Genomic DNA, 16298 nt, shown 5'->3' with positions numbered 1-16298 from the left:
TTATTTTTTCATCGGCCTCATAAATATAAGAAATAATGTGTATTACTATAATGCAGAGACTAAATATAACAAGACAAGTATAATGTTTTTATAAAGTAAAAACAAATGAAAATTACAGGCATAATTGTTTACAAGGTCCTTAGGGTTCCCCTCTGGAACAACAATCAATCTCATTCAAGCTCTATCATAGGAGATTGGTTTGAGATGTGTGTGTGTGTGTGTGTGTGAGTGAGAGAGAGAGAGAGCCTTGGTATTTGAAATGCAAAGTCTTTTTCTACACTTTGTGTTATGTAAGCTGTAATTTGTTGCAGGTGTATGACTGCTGTGCTGGGAAATGTCACTGAGACAGAAATGGAAGCAGACAAACACAAAGTGGCTCATATACAAGAAGCAGAGGATTCTCAAACATCTGCCAAGGGTGATCTCCCACCTAACTACTGCAGATACATCAATTTCAACATGGCCCTGTCTATCTTTCAAACAGTATCACATCAACTGAATTGCTGCAAATCAATAAAAACCAACATCAATCGTCTTCATTTGAATGTCCATGCAAGATGATGTTCCATAACCATTCCATAACTGCGTTTTCTTTTCACCCTTACAGTCTCCGATCCTCAGTTTCACTTTCTTAAGTTCTCCTTCTCCTCTCAGACTAAGGTAACATTGGTACATTTATGCTTACTTAAAAAAATGTGTGGGGGGAGTTGGCAGACTAACCGAGATGACTGAAATATTTTAAGTGACCTCTGGTCTCCTGTTTTTAAACTTTGGACCTCTCTCTCTCTCTTTCTCCCATATTGAGTATTGAGGCATGACTTCAAGGTGTCACGTATCGAGGTTGAGCCAGAAGCAAGTGCAGATAATGACATTTATTGAAACCAACGTACTATGAAACAAAGACACTAAGACAACTTGGAATAACACTGTGGCATGACACAAAACACCGAGACACAAACGACAAGAGTCTAGGACAACGAAAAACCAGCAAACAGTGCAGACAAGGACTATATATATATACACACACACACACGCTCATTAACAAAACGTGAGTCAGGTGCAGGCGGTCATGTGACAGCTAGTGCAGTGCAGTGGCTGATGGGAAGTGGAGTCCAGAGTTTCTTGATACATGACAGAACCCTCCCCCAAGGGCGCTACTCCCGGAGCGCCCAAAATTATACGTCCTCCATCTGGTGGTCCTGGCCCCCTGGGCAAAACGTCCCCAGCAGAACCAGGAGGCCGAGAGGCTTCCACAACGGCACAGGGAGGCAGAGATACTTCCTCGGCTGAACATGAAAGCGGGGCGACGTCCTCGCCAGAACATGAAAGCGGGGCGACGTCCTCCACAGGACAGGAGAGGGGAGCGAGGTTCTCCATGAGACTCAAGGGGGGAGCGAGGTTCTCCGCGAGGCTCCAGGGGGAAGCGAGGTTCTCCGCGAGGCCAGGGAGAGAAGCGAGGTTCTCCGCAAGGCCAGGGAGAGAAGCGAGGTTCTCTGCAAGGCCAGGGAGAGAAGCGAGGTTCTCTGCAAGGCCAGGGAGAGAAGCGAGGTTCTCTGCAAGGCCAGGGAGAGGAGCGAGGTTCTCCGTGAGGCCCAAGGGAGGAACGATGCTCTCCGCGGAGCATGAAGGGGGAACGATGTCCTCCGTGGAGCAGGAAGGGGGAGCGACATACTGAGCGCAGCAAAGAAAAGGAGCAACGTCTTTAGCGGAACATGGAGGCAGAGCGACGACCTCAGCCGAGCAGGAAGGCAGAGCGACGACCTCAGCCGAGCAGGAAGGCAGAGCGACGACCTCAGCCGAGCAGGAAGGCAGAGCGACGACCTCAGCCGAGCAGGAAGGCAGAGCGACGACCTCAGCCGAGCAGGAAGGCAGAGCGACCTTGAGGCAGCTGAACAGTGGGGAATTCTTGAGTCCGGTAGGAGATGGAGCGACGTCTCTCACGGAACATGGAGGCAGAGTGACGTCCTCCACTGAACATGAAGGTTGAACGAGAGCCATAATAGGGGAGGGAGGGTGGGAGTTGGTCTCAGCCCTGACCACAGATTCCCCCTTCTGTCGGCGTGGCATGGCGTAGTCCTTTATGAACGCCGGGTGTGGCCTGGTGCATGGTCTGTCTGGCTGTGGCAGGCCTAGCATGCGGTTATTCTGAGCGAGTAGTTCATCTGTCCTTCTTCCCTGCTCCAATAGTCCTCTATACCACTCCTCATACGCTGCAAACCAGGCGTCCATCTTGGTGATCTGCTGCTTCTGATAAAGGGTCTTTCATTCTGTCACGTATCGAGGTTGAGCCAGAAGCAAGTGCAGATAATGACATTTATTGAAACCAACGTACTATGAAACAAAGACACTAAGACAACTTGGAATAACACTGTGGCATGACACAAAACACCGAGACACGAACGACAAGAGTCTAGGACAACAAAAAACCAGCAAACAGTGCAGACAAGGACTATATATACACACACAAGTGCTCATTAGCAAAACGTGAGTCAGGTGCAGGTGGTCATGTGACAGCTAGTGCAGTGCAGTGGCTGATGGGAAGTGGAGTCCAGAGTTTCTTGATACATGACACAAGGCTTATAGAAGAAGTGAGACTATGAGTGAAAGACATTCATTGTAGGTGGTTAAAAAACTGAAAAAGAAAATTAAATGAAGAAAAATAATTTTCTTCAAACTCATCACCAGACAAGATCAGGCTTTATGGAGCCCTCAACAAGAGACACACAGAAGCAACAGCTAACCTTTTATCCTGATGGAAGATTACTACAGCAACATGGTATCACAATAGCAAAGTCATAAGAAGTCACACAAAGCAGCTTATTTAAAGAGCTATAAAAATTTTTAGGATGAGAGATGTGTTTAGCAGTCACATCTTATTTTGTGAATGTTTTGTATGAAATTCTATGAAGATGGTCTTGCTTGTTCATATTCAAGTTTAGTATGACATTGAATTAGATAAACATGACACGCAGGGGCAATGATATATTGGCTTAATGCAAGGAAATGGCTTTATGTAAGTGGGTTCATTGTGGTAATTATAGAATAATGTTACCCCATCACAGTATGCATATGTACACTCTTCGGGTTTTTCTAGAGTTCTTTGGTTAACCCCTAATATCCAGATTTACATTCCTCACTCGGGTAAATACATAAATCCTGCTATGGATTACTCTTGTTTAACTCTGTATTATGTCTGTATTCTGACATAATCATAATCCACATTTCCCAGCTCCCGACAAACATGTGGTACCTGTGCATGAAGCACAACCAAATTCTGTGGAAGTACTTATGTGCAGCATGGCTCAAATGGCAGGGAACTTGTGTCTGAATAAGGGATCACTGGAAAATTGGTGAGCCAGTCACCATCCACTGGAAAAAGAAAAACGTTCCATAAGGTTTCTTTGCAGAGTTAAGTGTCCTAGCTTTCAAAAGGGCTGTATTTGTAAAATTCTCTAAAAAGCAAACACTATGTTGCTGTTTTTTTTTAAACAAAATCAAACAAAATAACTGAAGAACATGTTACTAAGATGCTAGATGGAACTTCTTTTTAGTATACTGCTAAACTGCTGAACTCCAATGCAGCATCATTCATTCAATGATGGATGCAATGGCTGAAACATTGCAAAGTACCACACAAAGTTTCTGGCGAAGCAAGACCTTCTGTCTGGCAGAAGCACATCATTCACTGTGTGTGTGTATGTATATATAACTGCAGAAGAACACAGGCTGGATCTTAGCTGAGGGCTAAGACAGAGTACGAGTACCAATAGTTTAGCTTTTGTACTCAACAATACAATACTAAGTATTTTTAGTAACAGCATTAGAGACAGATGATTTGAATAAAGATTGTTTATTCAACTTTTTATACAACAATTTCTCTGTCATGATTTCACAACATGAGTTGTAGGACAATTTGTGAACAATGCAGGTGAGCACTAAAGACTCCATTTTAACTTATTTTAGGTACAGTTTCAACCAAATCCTCAAACAATTGGTTCCTAGAGTGAAACTTGGATGTCTGTGCACTAGGAATCCTTTAAAAAAAAACGGAACTGGCAGGTTCTTTTTAATAATGAGCAGCATCTCTGCATGTTTGGCTGTAAGCCTATTTCTTGTTTCATTAAGAATGTGTGGCTGAACAATATCTTATAAATAAAATATTGTATTTTATTAACTGACAAGTACTGAATGGGTTTGTCTCAACAAGGCAGTGTGTTCTTTCCAAGGTATGTTTCCAACTGTATGGCATCAGCTGCTGGAACACTGCTTAGCTGCATATGCATGCTCATCTGCAATTTCATCAAACATGCTATCCAGACTGCTGCTGGGCTGGTCCCTGCAAAGCCTTTTAGTATGCAATTCCTCCCATTTCTTGAGTCTGGCTGCCTCTCCAGCAGATATTTTCTGTAGCTCTAGCATCACAATTCTTTTGGCTTCCTTGTTACTTTTGGTGTTTGAGAATAACCTATCCTTATATCTACAACAATTTACTGAGGACATGCACACTAGGCTTTATGCCAAATTATTATTTAGTAAATAGTAATTACCTAAAAGTAAATGTTAAGAGGGAATTTTGTGAACTGTCAACCATATCTAAATCAGTAAATTGTCAATAATACAGCAATAAAGTATAATAGAAATAATAATAATAGTAATAATAATAATTAAAACTGCAAACAACATTTTCAGGGACCAAGAACACAGGCTTGGTGTAGTTTCATGCATTCGCCAATCTGTTATGGGAGAACAGTTTTGAACATCAGTGTTCCTTTGATAATTTTGTTTAGACAGGTCTCAAGATGATGTGAGCCAAATTTGGTGAAAATTTGTAGGAGGAGTAGCAAAAGTGGAAGGTAGATGTAAGTATCTTTGGCATGTTATTCGGCACTTGAATTTCAGATGTTGGTGTGCATTCACTTCAACATACTCCATCATATAGAAAATATGAACTGTGAGTTTAGCACAAATTCTTCAAATGATATAAAGAAAATAAAAAAGTTGTTACAGTTCTTGAGTTCAGTGGTGCAGTCATAAAACTTCTTAGGTACATTTAGGGCATGGTCCTGAAGATATTTTGATGTTTCATGATATAAAGATGCAGTGCCGAGATACATCCTCACATTCTGTTTTTGCATTTGCCAGCCCATTACAGGAGAATGGTTTTTACTATCAAAATTCCTTTGAGAACTTTTGTTCAGATGGGTCTCAAGTTGATGATAGCCAAATTTGGTGACAGTTGGGCAAAATTTGGAGGAGAAGTCAGATGTAAGCATTTTAAGAATGTTATTGTTACTGAAATGAAATTTGTTGAATAGCCTGAAGTTATGGTCCTGAAAATGCTAGTAGGTGAAAATAGAATGATGTCACAGGGTGTGTTGAACTCATCTTGACCCAGGTTTAAAAATTTTGGATACATGGTTCAAAAGCGATGGCCATAAACGTACTTCCAAATTAGGAATTTTTGGCCCAATTTTGACCCAATGGTGGTGCTACAACACTCGGCCCAAAACTGGGCAGAATATTCCGTGGACTCCTCCCAATCAGTGAGCCAAATTTCACATCTTTTTACCATATAGTTTTATGGGCTGCCATAGTCACCCTAACCAGAAGAAGAAGTATAATAGAATAATAATAAGAAAAGGTAGAATAACAGTAGGATGCCTGTGCACCTTCTGTGCTTGGCCCCCTAATATTAATAAACAACCACAATAAAAATAAATAATACAAAACAACAAACCACAAACAAGCACAAAAATGTCTGTTTTAATGTTATAATGAATCTAAATGAATTACATCTATTTTGTGTCTGACTGCCACAGCATCAGCAACACTTCACTGTGATAGAAGACCCTCTGTCACAACCAAATGGAGTGTGTGAGCACTCTAAAAGGCTTGGCAGTTCAGCATCAGCCCCCTTTATTGTATTTTTGGCATTATCATGTGGCACAATGTGGACAGAAGCTTTTGGAATGGCCCACGTTACAAGCATTTCCTCAAATACACTCGCTATTGCCTAGCCTGTATGCGAGCTACAAAACTGGTTTCCTTGCAGCACAGTCTGTTTGAGAGTGAAATCTGCCTATCCATCATGCAGTTAAGCTTATGACAGACACCGGACATACACTACTAGTAAAAATATCAGTAGTAAAGCTGACTGCTGTTACACCATGTAACAAGCTCATGATATGCTTTTTCACAAAGTGGTGCATCTTTGGTAACACAGTCTCTGTGACATGAAAATGTTGTACTTTCGCTTCAAATCATAAAGTGTCAAAATCTCACGTTGTCAATGACTGACAGTGGTTGATCATCAGTAACAATATACTGGGTGAATGGCTTATTTTCAATGGCCTGTGGTTATTTGCTCACATTTTTTTTTCTCACCTTGCTAATGTTTTTGCAAAGTTGATTGTTGCATGCTGCAGCTAGTGGTAAATTCATCACGGTCACTTTTATGTTCAGTATTCAGAAGTTTTATCAAGTTATTTGTATTGTATGAACTTGTTTTTACACCTCTTCCAAATATTTTGGCAGAACACAGTTTCCTATGCTTTGACTTGTGTCGTTGAAGTACCTCCAAAGCACTGACATTGTGTTTTGCCGTTTCATTGTGCGGCAACATCTGCGCAGTGAACGTTGTACTTACACTACGTTGTGTGGTATTGGGGTTTGTTATCAAAGCATTTTTATGAGTATGAGTAACAGTTCATGAGCATAGTTTTGCATTGATACCGATACAAGTATCCAGAGGTCTCTAATTTGTTGTCTTTCATGAAAATTAAGTATCTGTGTGCATCCACTCAGAGCACAGTACTAGGGGAGAGGTTATTATGTGCATGATGACATTCTAAATTGATATATAAATTATATATATATAATTACATTTAAATACAAGTTAAATGTGCAAATAAAATTGATGTATATGTAAGGTCATATCTCCACAGCAGTGTGATGTATTCAGACCAAACTTTATACCTTATATAAACTTTATATGAAAGACCAGCACCTATGGGCCTCAAAGATGTTTTCTCTAAATTAACTTCTGGTGGGCACCATAAATTCCAAATTAATAAAACTGCTCATAACCTTCAAGCTGCTCAACATTAAACCCTAATTCTTCTTTCTGTTGATTTCCTGGAAGGTGCTAAGTGTACTCAAACATGTCTCAGGAGCTGTGTGTGTGTTTGAGAAGAGGAGAGTTATAGTAGTGCATTTATTTATAGTATATAGAAATAGAATCAAATGAAAATGTGCAAAACAAGGATTTAAAACCATTTTAATTGATTGTACCTCTTTAATTGCTGTGGCACCATCTAGTCTAGCTGCACACACACACACACACACACACACACACACACACACTCCTGAGATAAACACAGGCATGCACACACATTATCAGAACATTATCAGCTTGATGTAAGTGTAAAGGTGTGCATGGAATTGTTTTTTAATCACGCTCTGTTTCCAATAGAAATCCTGCTGCAGTTATTTTTGTTGTCCTTTAAAACTAAATATAATGTAAATTAAATCTTTGCAGTGTGGCAGAGTGAATTCCATCATGATCAATGCTGTGTGAAAGAGTACTTTATGTGCTGCAGGTTACGCATTACTATCCAATCCCACTCAGCTAGTTTAGTGCAGTGCATGCCAGCTGACCAGCTGACAGGCCGATCAAGACTTGAACTTTGTGCAGAGTTGCACATATAAAAAAAACATCACAGACAATACTGTAGACATACCATCCTCCATCCATGGAAGGCCAGGCATTGAGCTATGAGGACAACTCTGTTAATAAGCTTCCACACTACCACATAGTCTAAGTTTCAGAATCAATCATTTCAGCTGCCAGGTTGTACACAACCTGTTGTTGTTTATCAGCATTTAACTGCAGTAATAGAGCAGCCTAAAAAAGTGATGTCTTGAATCAGTTTTTTTGCTTTAACTATGGAAAACATCACTAGGCGAATTCTTCTTTTCAGTTACTAGTAAAAATTATCATGTATGAGTCATGCAACCCCTCAAAAAACACACACCACAATGTGGCCATCTGTGTTTGTACAGTGAAAGTGAAATATACAAAAGTACACACAGTCTTACACAAAAATTTAAATGTTGAATGGGTCACAGAAGGTGCTAACACTCTGTACGTGTGAGAGTCTGTTCTGTAATGTCTGAGTCAGCATAGAATCCATAAACATACCTACACACACACACACACACACACACACATTTGTCTTACTATTCTTGTGCGGAAATCTCATTTACATTTATTAATGGAGCTAATTAATGCTATGCTTGTACCTGAATCTTACCCTAACCTTAACTTCTGTTACCAACAGGGAGCCTTTTGACACTTGTAAACAGATATTGTTCTTTTTCCATTGAACAATGCACCTAGCATAAATATCTAGATAAATATACAATCACACCAGAAAACCTCCATTAACAAAACCACATTTTGAGAAAAAATTGGTAAAAAGAATTTTCAAATCTCAATAGATCAAATGCACAAATACTGTACGTTTACTTTAGACGAAAGCTAAGGTAATATTATGTGACCAAGACACTTTGAGATTGTCTGCCTACCGCACACTTTTTGTCTATATTTTCAGTGCCATTGCTATTCTTGTTGTCAGCTCACATCAGCTTGCTGGGTAAAAGAATTTATTCTTAAAGCCACGCTTAAGAAATCAGTTTTGTGGGTGTGTAGTGGGCACTACCTCTGCTAAAATTCTGTCACACACAGATGGCAGGAATCATTGCTTGATACATTCTAATGTGCAGCAATATTTGTTATATAACATATATGCATGTATATTTCAGTAATTCTAGTAGATGTAATAAAGTTCAGTGTAGTACACAAAGTTTTCAGAGAAACAGGATGTTTTAGTTTAGCATATTAGAACATTTTCATTTGATTCCATTTAAATGTACTCTAAATAAATGCACTACTCTAACTATCCTCTTCCCAAACACATGTACATATCCACACACATACACACACCTTCCCCCTTTTCAACAATTTTGACACAGTACAGTCTGATCCAACTCTATCATTCCACTGTTTCTTTTCTATATCATCTTGGCTCCACAAACTGGCACAGGTTCAACCAATGTCTCTCTAGTAACTTCTAGAGATGATAAACACTAAACAGACACACACACGCACACACACACACACACACATACACATATATATATACATATACATACATATATATATATATATATATATATATATATATATATATATATACATATATATATATATATATATATATATATATATATATATATATATATATACATACACACACACACACACACACACACACACACACACACACACTCCCTCTCATTCCCTCTCTGTGCTTCCATTATCCTTAGTGTTTGAAAAGCATTTGTCCAGTAAACCAGGGGGCTATATCAAAGCGCCCCTCCCTTTATCTGCTCATGCCTTTCTCCTCTATTCCCTGCTCTATCCGTCACATGCAGGAGTCCTCTGTTCTCTCTTCTCCATTTAAAGAAGCCCCTTAGGTCACACATACAATAAACGCGCAGCAAATTAAATGCAAAACCTTATACGAGTGTATTCATGTTTATTTGGGCACATATATTACATCTTGTTCCGTATATAGCGGTGTGCATGTGCATGTGTTTCCTGGTGTCTGTACAAACCAATATGGCATGTATTGTTTGTTTGTTTATTTATAGAACCACCTTGAATGGGATACTTATATGTAGCCCTTCTTTCTCTAACCCTGGGTGTGTACTGTTAAATCATACTCACATAAAGTTAAACTGAACAACAAGAAATTTAACAATTTTTCTGCTGGTGCATGCAGATGACCGTTTGGTGTGTGTGTGTGTGTGTGTGTGTGTGTGTGTGTGTGTGTGTGTGTGTGTGAGCGAGAGAGAGAGATGGTGTGTGCGTGCTTACTGACCTGCTCTTGTGGCAAAATGCACAGACATAGCCATTCTCGTGTTGTCTGTAGGAGCAGCAGGCTTTGCAGACGTTGTAACGACAGTCGAGGCACACACGGCGCGGCTTAAGAAAGAAGCTGAATGGCCCACAGCAGCGAATGCAGCATTGCTCATTAAAGCCGCACTGCTTGGCCAGCAGCAGACAGCGTGCACCCTCCTCCTCCAGCTCATGCTTCAAATCACTACACAGAGAAATAGGAAGGGAGGGAGCAAATGAGAGAGTGGAGAGAAAGTAGGAAGTGTTTAGAAAGAGGAGACATAAATGTGAGATAAAAGTGGATAGATATATAAAGACAGAGAGACATAAAATATGAGATTGAGAGGGGCAGTGAAAGAGAAAAGATGGAAAGGTTAAGATGGGTGAGTAGAGACAGAGGGGTAAAAAAGAAAAGAAAGGGAGGGCATGAGATGAAGGTGGAAAGTGTGGACAGAGAATGGGAGCAGATAACAAGGAGAAAACAAGAGGGGGAATGGAGAGAACTGGAAATGGTTAGGAGATAGACAGATGAGGGAAGAGAGTGGATAATGATGGAGGGGTGGATGGTGAGATAGAGAGGGATGAGAGAGATAGGAAAGAGAGAGAAATAATGAGGGACAGAGAATATAAAATTGGATAGGGACCAAAAAGGAAAATATGGAAAGTGAGAAAAAGAGATAGTGAATCAGGGAAGAAAGTGTTAATATACACATGGACAAAGACAGGAAGAAAAAGAGAGAGGAGTGGGAAGAACTTAGATGGAGGCCGAGACAGTCAGGATGAGAGTGACGGGAAAAAGACAAATATTAGGATAAAAATAAATAAATAAAAAGCAGTATAATTGAAGAAAGTGGACAAAGACAGGAGTGTGTGTGGGTGTGAATAAAAGGGGAAGTGAGTAATACAGTCAGCTGTAAAGTAAGATAAAGGGACAACATGAGAGAGTGAATGAAAAAGAAAAACACTTCTAAGATAAAATGAAGAGAGAGAGAATCTGAAGGAGAAAGTGGAAGTCATGTGGAGTAATCAATGCTGTACGGTGTGAAAAATTAAAACACTCTGCTTTTCTCTTCTCCCCTTCTGGATCTCTCTCACACTCTTTTGTCTCACATCAGATCAGATGTTGAAGCTAGGTTGAATGTTATAAGGCCATCTCCAAACAATTTGAAATTCACCATTCTACAATGAGAAGGATTGTGTTGCAGATTTCCTGCACGCTTCCGGGCTGCCCTTGACTCTGTTTACGGTTACACGTGTTTTGTTTTGGTTTCTGTCCTGTCTCTGCCCCTGTTATGTTATTGGTTGTTCCTAATGTCTCAGCTGTTCTGTATTATCCCTCTTTGATTATGTTTAGTATTTAAACCCCTCGTGTATCTTTGTTCAGGGCGAAGTATCGTTTCTGTGTTTTCCGCCAGACCCATACCGAACCTTGATCTTTGCTCTTGTCTCATGGTTTTTGATCCTGTTCCCTGTTTCTTGTTTTGCTCCTTGCTTTGTCTTGTTTATGCCATTTGCCGATCGCCTGACCCCTCGCCTGTTTTATGACTATGATTTTGCCCTATCGATTTGGATTTGTCTGCCTGTATATTTAATAAAAGCTCTTAACTGCACTTGCATGCATCTGCACCTCCATTATATGACAGAATAATTCACCTACAACATGGATGCAGCAGGAGAGTGAAGGGAGCATCACACCGGGATCTTTACACCGGCGTTTGATTCTGTGCGATTTCACCAGGATGTTCCAGCTTCCTTTGAGGGCTTTGAAAGGCCTCTAAAGGGATTTTTCCTCCAGTGTCAGGGCGGCCTCTATGACCTCATCTCCAGAGCTCCAGTTTGAGACCCACAAGGTGGTCTGCCCTGCAGAGCCCCAGCTGGAAGTCAACATGGTGACTGCATCTCCAGAGCTCCAGCCTGAGACCCACAAGGTGGTCTCCCCTGCAGAGCTCCAGCCAGAGCTCAACGTGGCGACCTCATCTCCTGAGCCCCAGTGTGAGACCATTTGAAGTGGTCTATCCAGCCTTGATCCTGATAGAGGTCAATGAGGCGACCTTACAGGTTGAGTTCCAGTTGATCTTGTTGATCCAAGATGGCAGTGCGTCAGTAGCACTCTCCAGATCCAAAGTGTTGCTATTTTTGTCTTGTAGTCTGTCTTTTTACAGCACATGGATATCAGAGAAACCGGTGTTCATGTTTACCATCACCAGACACTGCTACAATACAGAAGTCGTGCAACAACCGACATGCATGATGATCTGCTGGAGAAGCTCTGCGATCTCAGCTTGCTGCAGAGACCAGGCCTCTAGTCCTCTGCGTCACCTGATGCCTGGGGAGAGGATGTCGAAAGCGGTGTGCGAGGAAGCAGAAGTGTGGGAATAGGGCAAGGGTCCATGCTAGGCTAAAAGCAAACCCTAGCTGGCCGGCTTTCCTGTCCATCCTGCCCTCCAACGTCTGCTCCCTGGACAATGAACTGGATTACATCCGATTCCAGCAGGCAACGCGGCGTGAGTTTAGAGACTGCTGCATCTTTGTTTTCACTGAGACGTGGCTCAGCGACTGAATTCTGGACGCCGCCATTCAGATAGACGGGCTTGCCTCGTTTCGTGCTGACAGAAATGCAGCTCTGTGCGTTAAGGCACACTGTGGTGGCTTGTGTGTTTACATCAACATGGAATGATGGAACTTGGTTCTAATTTCTAGTTACTGCTCATCGCTGGTGGAGTTTGTGACTGTTAGGTGCAGAACATTTTATTTACCGTGGGAATTCACCACTGTTCTGATAATCGGAGTATACATTCCCCCCAGTGCTAATGCTAAGGAGGTGCTCTGTGAACTGCAGAACACACAACCTGATGGACTGTTAATTATCGCCAGAGATTTCAACCATGCAAATCTCAAAACAGTGCTCCCTAAATTTCACCAACATGTGGACTTTGCAATGAGAGGGGCGAACACGCTGGATCGCACAAACATCCCCAGCGTGTACAGTGCAGAGCTCCGCCCCCACCTCGGCTACTCAGACCACATCTGTTACGCTAATCCCAGCATACAGACTGCTCGTCAGATGATCCAAACCGGTTTTGAAGCAGGTGAAAATCTGGCCAGCAGGAGCCATCTCTGCTCTTCAGGACTGTTTTGAGCACACTAACTGGGACATGTTCAGGGAGGCTGCAACTGACAGCAACTCCACCAACTTGGAGGAATACATGCAGTGACCAGTTACATCAGCAAGTGCATTGATGAGGTCACCCTCTCCAAGACCATCACCACACGCTCCAACCAGGAGCTGTGGATGACTGCGGCGGTGCAAGCACTACTGAGGACCCGAGACTCCGCCTTCAGGGTAAGTTATAAGGCGGCCCTAAGAACAGCGAGGGCCAAACTGTCCCGGGCCATCAGAGAGGCAGTGTACGCACACGCCCAGAAAATACAGTCACTTCACGGATAGCGGTGACACACGGCACATGTGGCAGGGCATTCAGGCCATCAGCAACTACAGGACAACATCACCCGCCTGTGACAGTGATGCCTCCCTTCCAGATGTGCTGAACAACTTCTACGCTCGGTTTGAGGCACAGGATGATGTGGCAGCAAGGGACGACCCCTCCTCCCAATAACCAGGTGCTGTGTCTAACCATGGCTGATGTGAGGAAAACCCTACGCAGAGTCAACCCATGGAAGACTGCTGGACCAGACAACATTCCTGGCAGAGAGCTCATCGGATGTGCAGATCAGCTAGCAGATGTTTTCACTGACATCTTCAACATCTCCCTGAGCAACGCCAACATTCCAACGTGCTTCAAGGCTACCACCATCGTCCCCGTGCTGAAGAAGTCTCCAGTGTCCTGCCTCAATGACTATCGCCCTGTTGCACTCACATCCATCATCATGAAGTGCTTTGAGAGGCTCACTGGACCAGCTGAAGTTCACGTATTGCACCAACCGCTCAGCAGATGATGCCAAGTTCATCAAGTTCACCGATGACACGAAGGTGGAGGGTCTCAACAGCAAGAACGATGAGCCAGCATACAGAGAGGAGGTGCAACAGCTAGCAGACTGGTGCAGAGCCAAGAACTTGTCTCTGAATGTGGACAAAACAAAAGAGATGGTTGTTGACTGCAGGAGAGCATGGAGCGACCACTCAACGCTGAACATCGATGGCTCCTCTGTGGAGATCGTCAAGAGCATCAAATTCCTTGGTGTTCACCTGACGGAGTACCTCACCTTGTCCCTTAACACCAGCTCCATAGCCAAGAAAGCCCAGCAGCTTCTCTACTTTCTGCGAAGTCTTAAAAAATCCCATCTCCCGCCTCCCATCCTCACCATGTTCTACAGAGGAACTATTGAGAGCATCCTGAGCAGGTGCATCACTGTATGGTTAGGAAATTGCACCTCATTGGATCGCAAGACCCTGCAGCGGATAATGAAGACAGCTGAGAAGATCATCGGGGTCTCTCTCCCCCCATCACAGACATTTACACCACACGGTGCATCTGCAAAGCCACCAGCATTGTGGAGGACCCCACACACCCCTCACACACACTCATCAGCGTCCTGCCGTCTGGAAAAAGGTACCAAAGCATTCAGGCCCTCACAACCGGACTGTGTAACAGCTTCTTCCCCCAAGCCATCAGACTCCTCAATACTCAGAGACTGGACTGATACACACACACGCGCGCGCGCACACACACACACACACACACACACACACACACACACACACACACACACACACTCTGAACTGAACACCATCCCACTCCCGTTGAAATATTTGCACATACCTGCATTGATACTGTTGCATTTTTTGCTGCTACTGTATTATAAAATATAGTATCTAATTTATTATCACTATATACACTTTACCTAGCTGCTACCACAATAACTGCTATGTTCATATTTGGTATAAGCTAATTTGCGGAATACTCAATCATAGCATATTATGTTTACATTGATACCATTTTTAAATTATATTGTTACTCCTTGGCATCTTTCTTTTGCACTACCTGTTATCAGACACTTCCACACTAAAACTGTGTACTGTTCGGTGCTACACTGTCACTTACTGTGCCCATTGTCCTGTTTGAGTAGTTACTGTAGTGTCCTGTGTTTTTAGCACATGTCTGCACGTGCACTTTATGTAGAATGTTTGTAGATCTTATTTGGTTCTGTGTTGTCTCATGTGGTTAGTGTGTTGTTTTAAGTAGCACTGTGGTCCTAGAGGAATGTTGATTCGTTTCACTGTGTACTATACCAACTATATATGTTTGAAATGACAATAAAACCACTTGAACTTGAACTAAACTTGAACTTGAGTTGGAGGTTGACAGCACAGCCTACCACGTCCTGTTCGTGCCAGAGGCTGACGCTCGCAATTGAGCTGACGAGGCAACCTTCCAAGCCATGTTTCTGCCACAGGCCAATCAGGCAGCCTCCCAAGCCATGTTCTGGCCAGAGGCTGACGGCACGGCATCCCATGCCATGTTCCTGACCGAGGCCAACGAGACCTACCAAGTCCTATTCACATCCACAAAGCTGATGAGACAGCCCACCAAGCCTGGTGCCTGCCTGAGGCCGACGAGACAACCCACCTAGCCATGTTCCAGTCAGAGGCCAACGACACCACCAACCAAGCTCTGCTCACACCTGAGGCCGATGACACGGCCAACCAAGCTCTTCTCATGCCTATAGTCGGCAACACGGTCAACCAAACTGTGTTAACGCCTGAGGCAGATGAGATGGCCTACCAAGTTCTGCACAAGCCTGAGGCAGATGATGCAACCTCCCAAGCCATGCTCATGCCAGAGACTAATGCCATGGCTTATCACAACATGTTCAAGCCAGAGGTCGATGAAATGAACTACCAAACTCTGTGCATTCCAGAGGCTAAGAGTGCAACCTCCCAAGCCTTGTTCCCCCTCACAACCCCAGTGAGCCTGCCCCAGCCTCAAGTCTGCTCCTCGAGGAACCAGCTATTCCATGGACAACGCCTGCCTCGGGACCTGGGGGGCTATGTGGATTTGTCTGCCTGTAACTTTAATAAAAGCTCTTAACTGACATGACAGCTTATTTACAAATGACGAGCCATCAAAACATTTGGCAATCTTCCCAGAAGCGGGGGTCCTAGAAAATTCAGTCTAAAGACAGACCGTTTAATGCTCAGAGATATAAAGAAATCCCCAAGAGCTACATCATGTGACCTACAAGCCCCGGTAAGCACATTAAATGTTTATGTTCATGACAGCACAATCAGAAACAGTCTGAAAGAGTATGGCTTTCAGGGAAGGGTGGACAGGAAAATGTCCTTCTCTCCGAAATGAATATGGAGCATTACTTAGGT

General features: G+C 42.9%; 1 protein-coding gene across 2 annotated transcripts in view; it reads right to left on the bottom strand.

The window, feature by feature from the left end:
* myripb (myosin VIIA and Rab interacting protein b) overlaps positions 1-16298 on the bottom strand; it is an 83440-nt gene that overhangs the window by 42126 nt on the left and 25016 nt on the right. For both annotated transcript variants that reach the window (XM_053611462.1, XM_053611463.1), the window contains exon 3: positions 9945-10166. In XM_053611462.1, the coding sequence (XP_053467437.1) occupies positions 9945-10166 (222 nt within the window). The remainder of the gene's footprint in view (positions 1-9944; positions 10167-16298) is intronic.

Source organism: Ictalurus furcatus, chromosome 23 (assembly GCF_023375685.1).
Source record: "Ictalurus furcatus strain D&B chromosome 23, Billie_1.0, whole genome shotgun sequence".
Lineage (NCBI taxonomy): Eukaryota > Metazoa > Chordata > Actinopteri > Siluriformes > Ictaluridae > Ictalurus > Ictalurus furcatus.
Note: the sequence above shows the minus strand (reverse complement) of the source record. Positions and strands in the feature narration are given on the sequence as shown.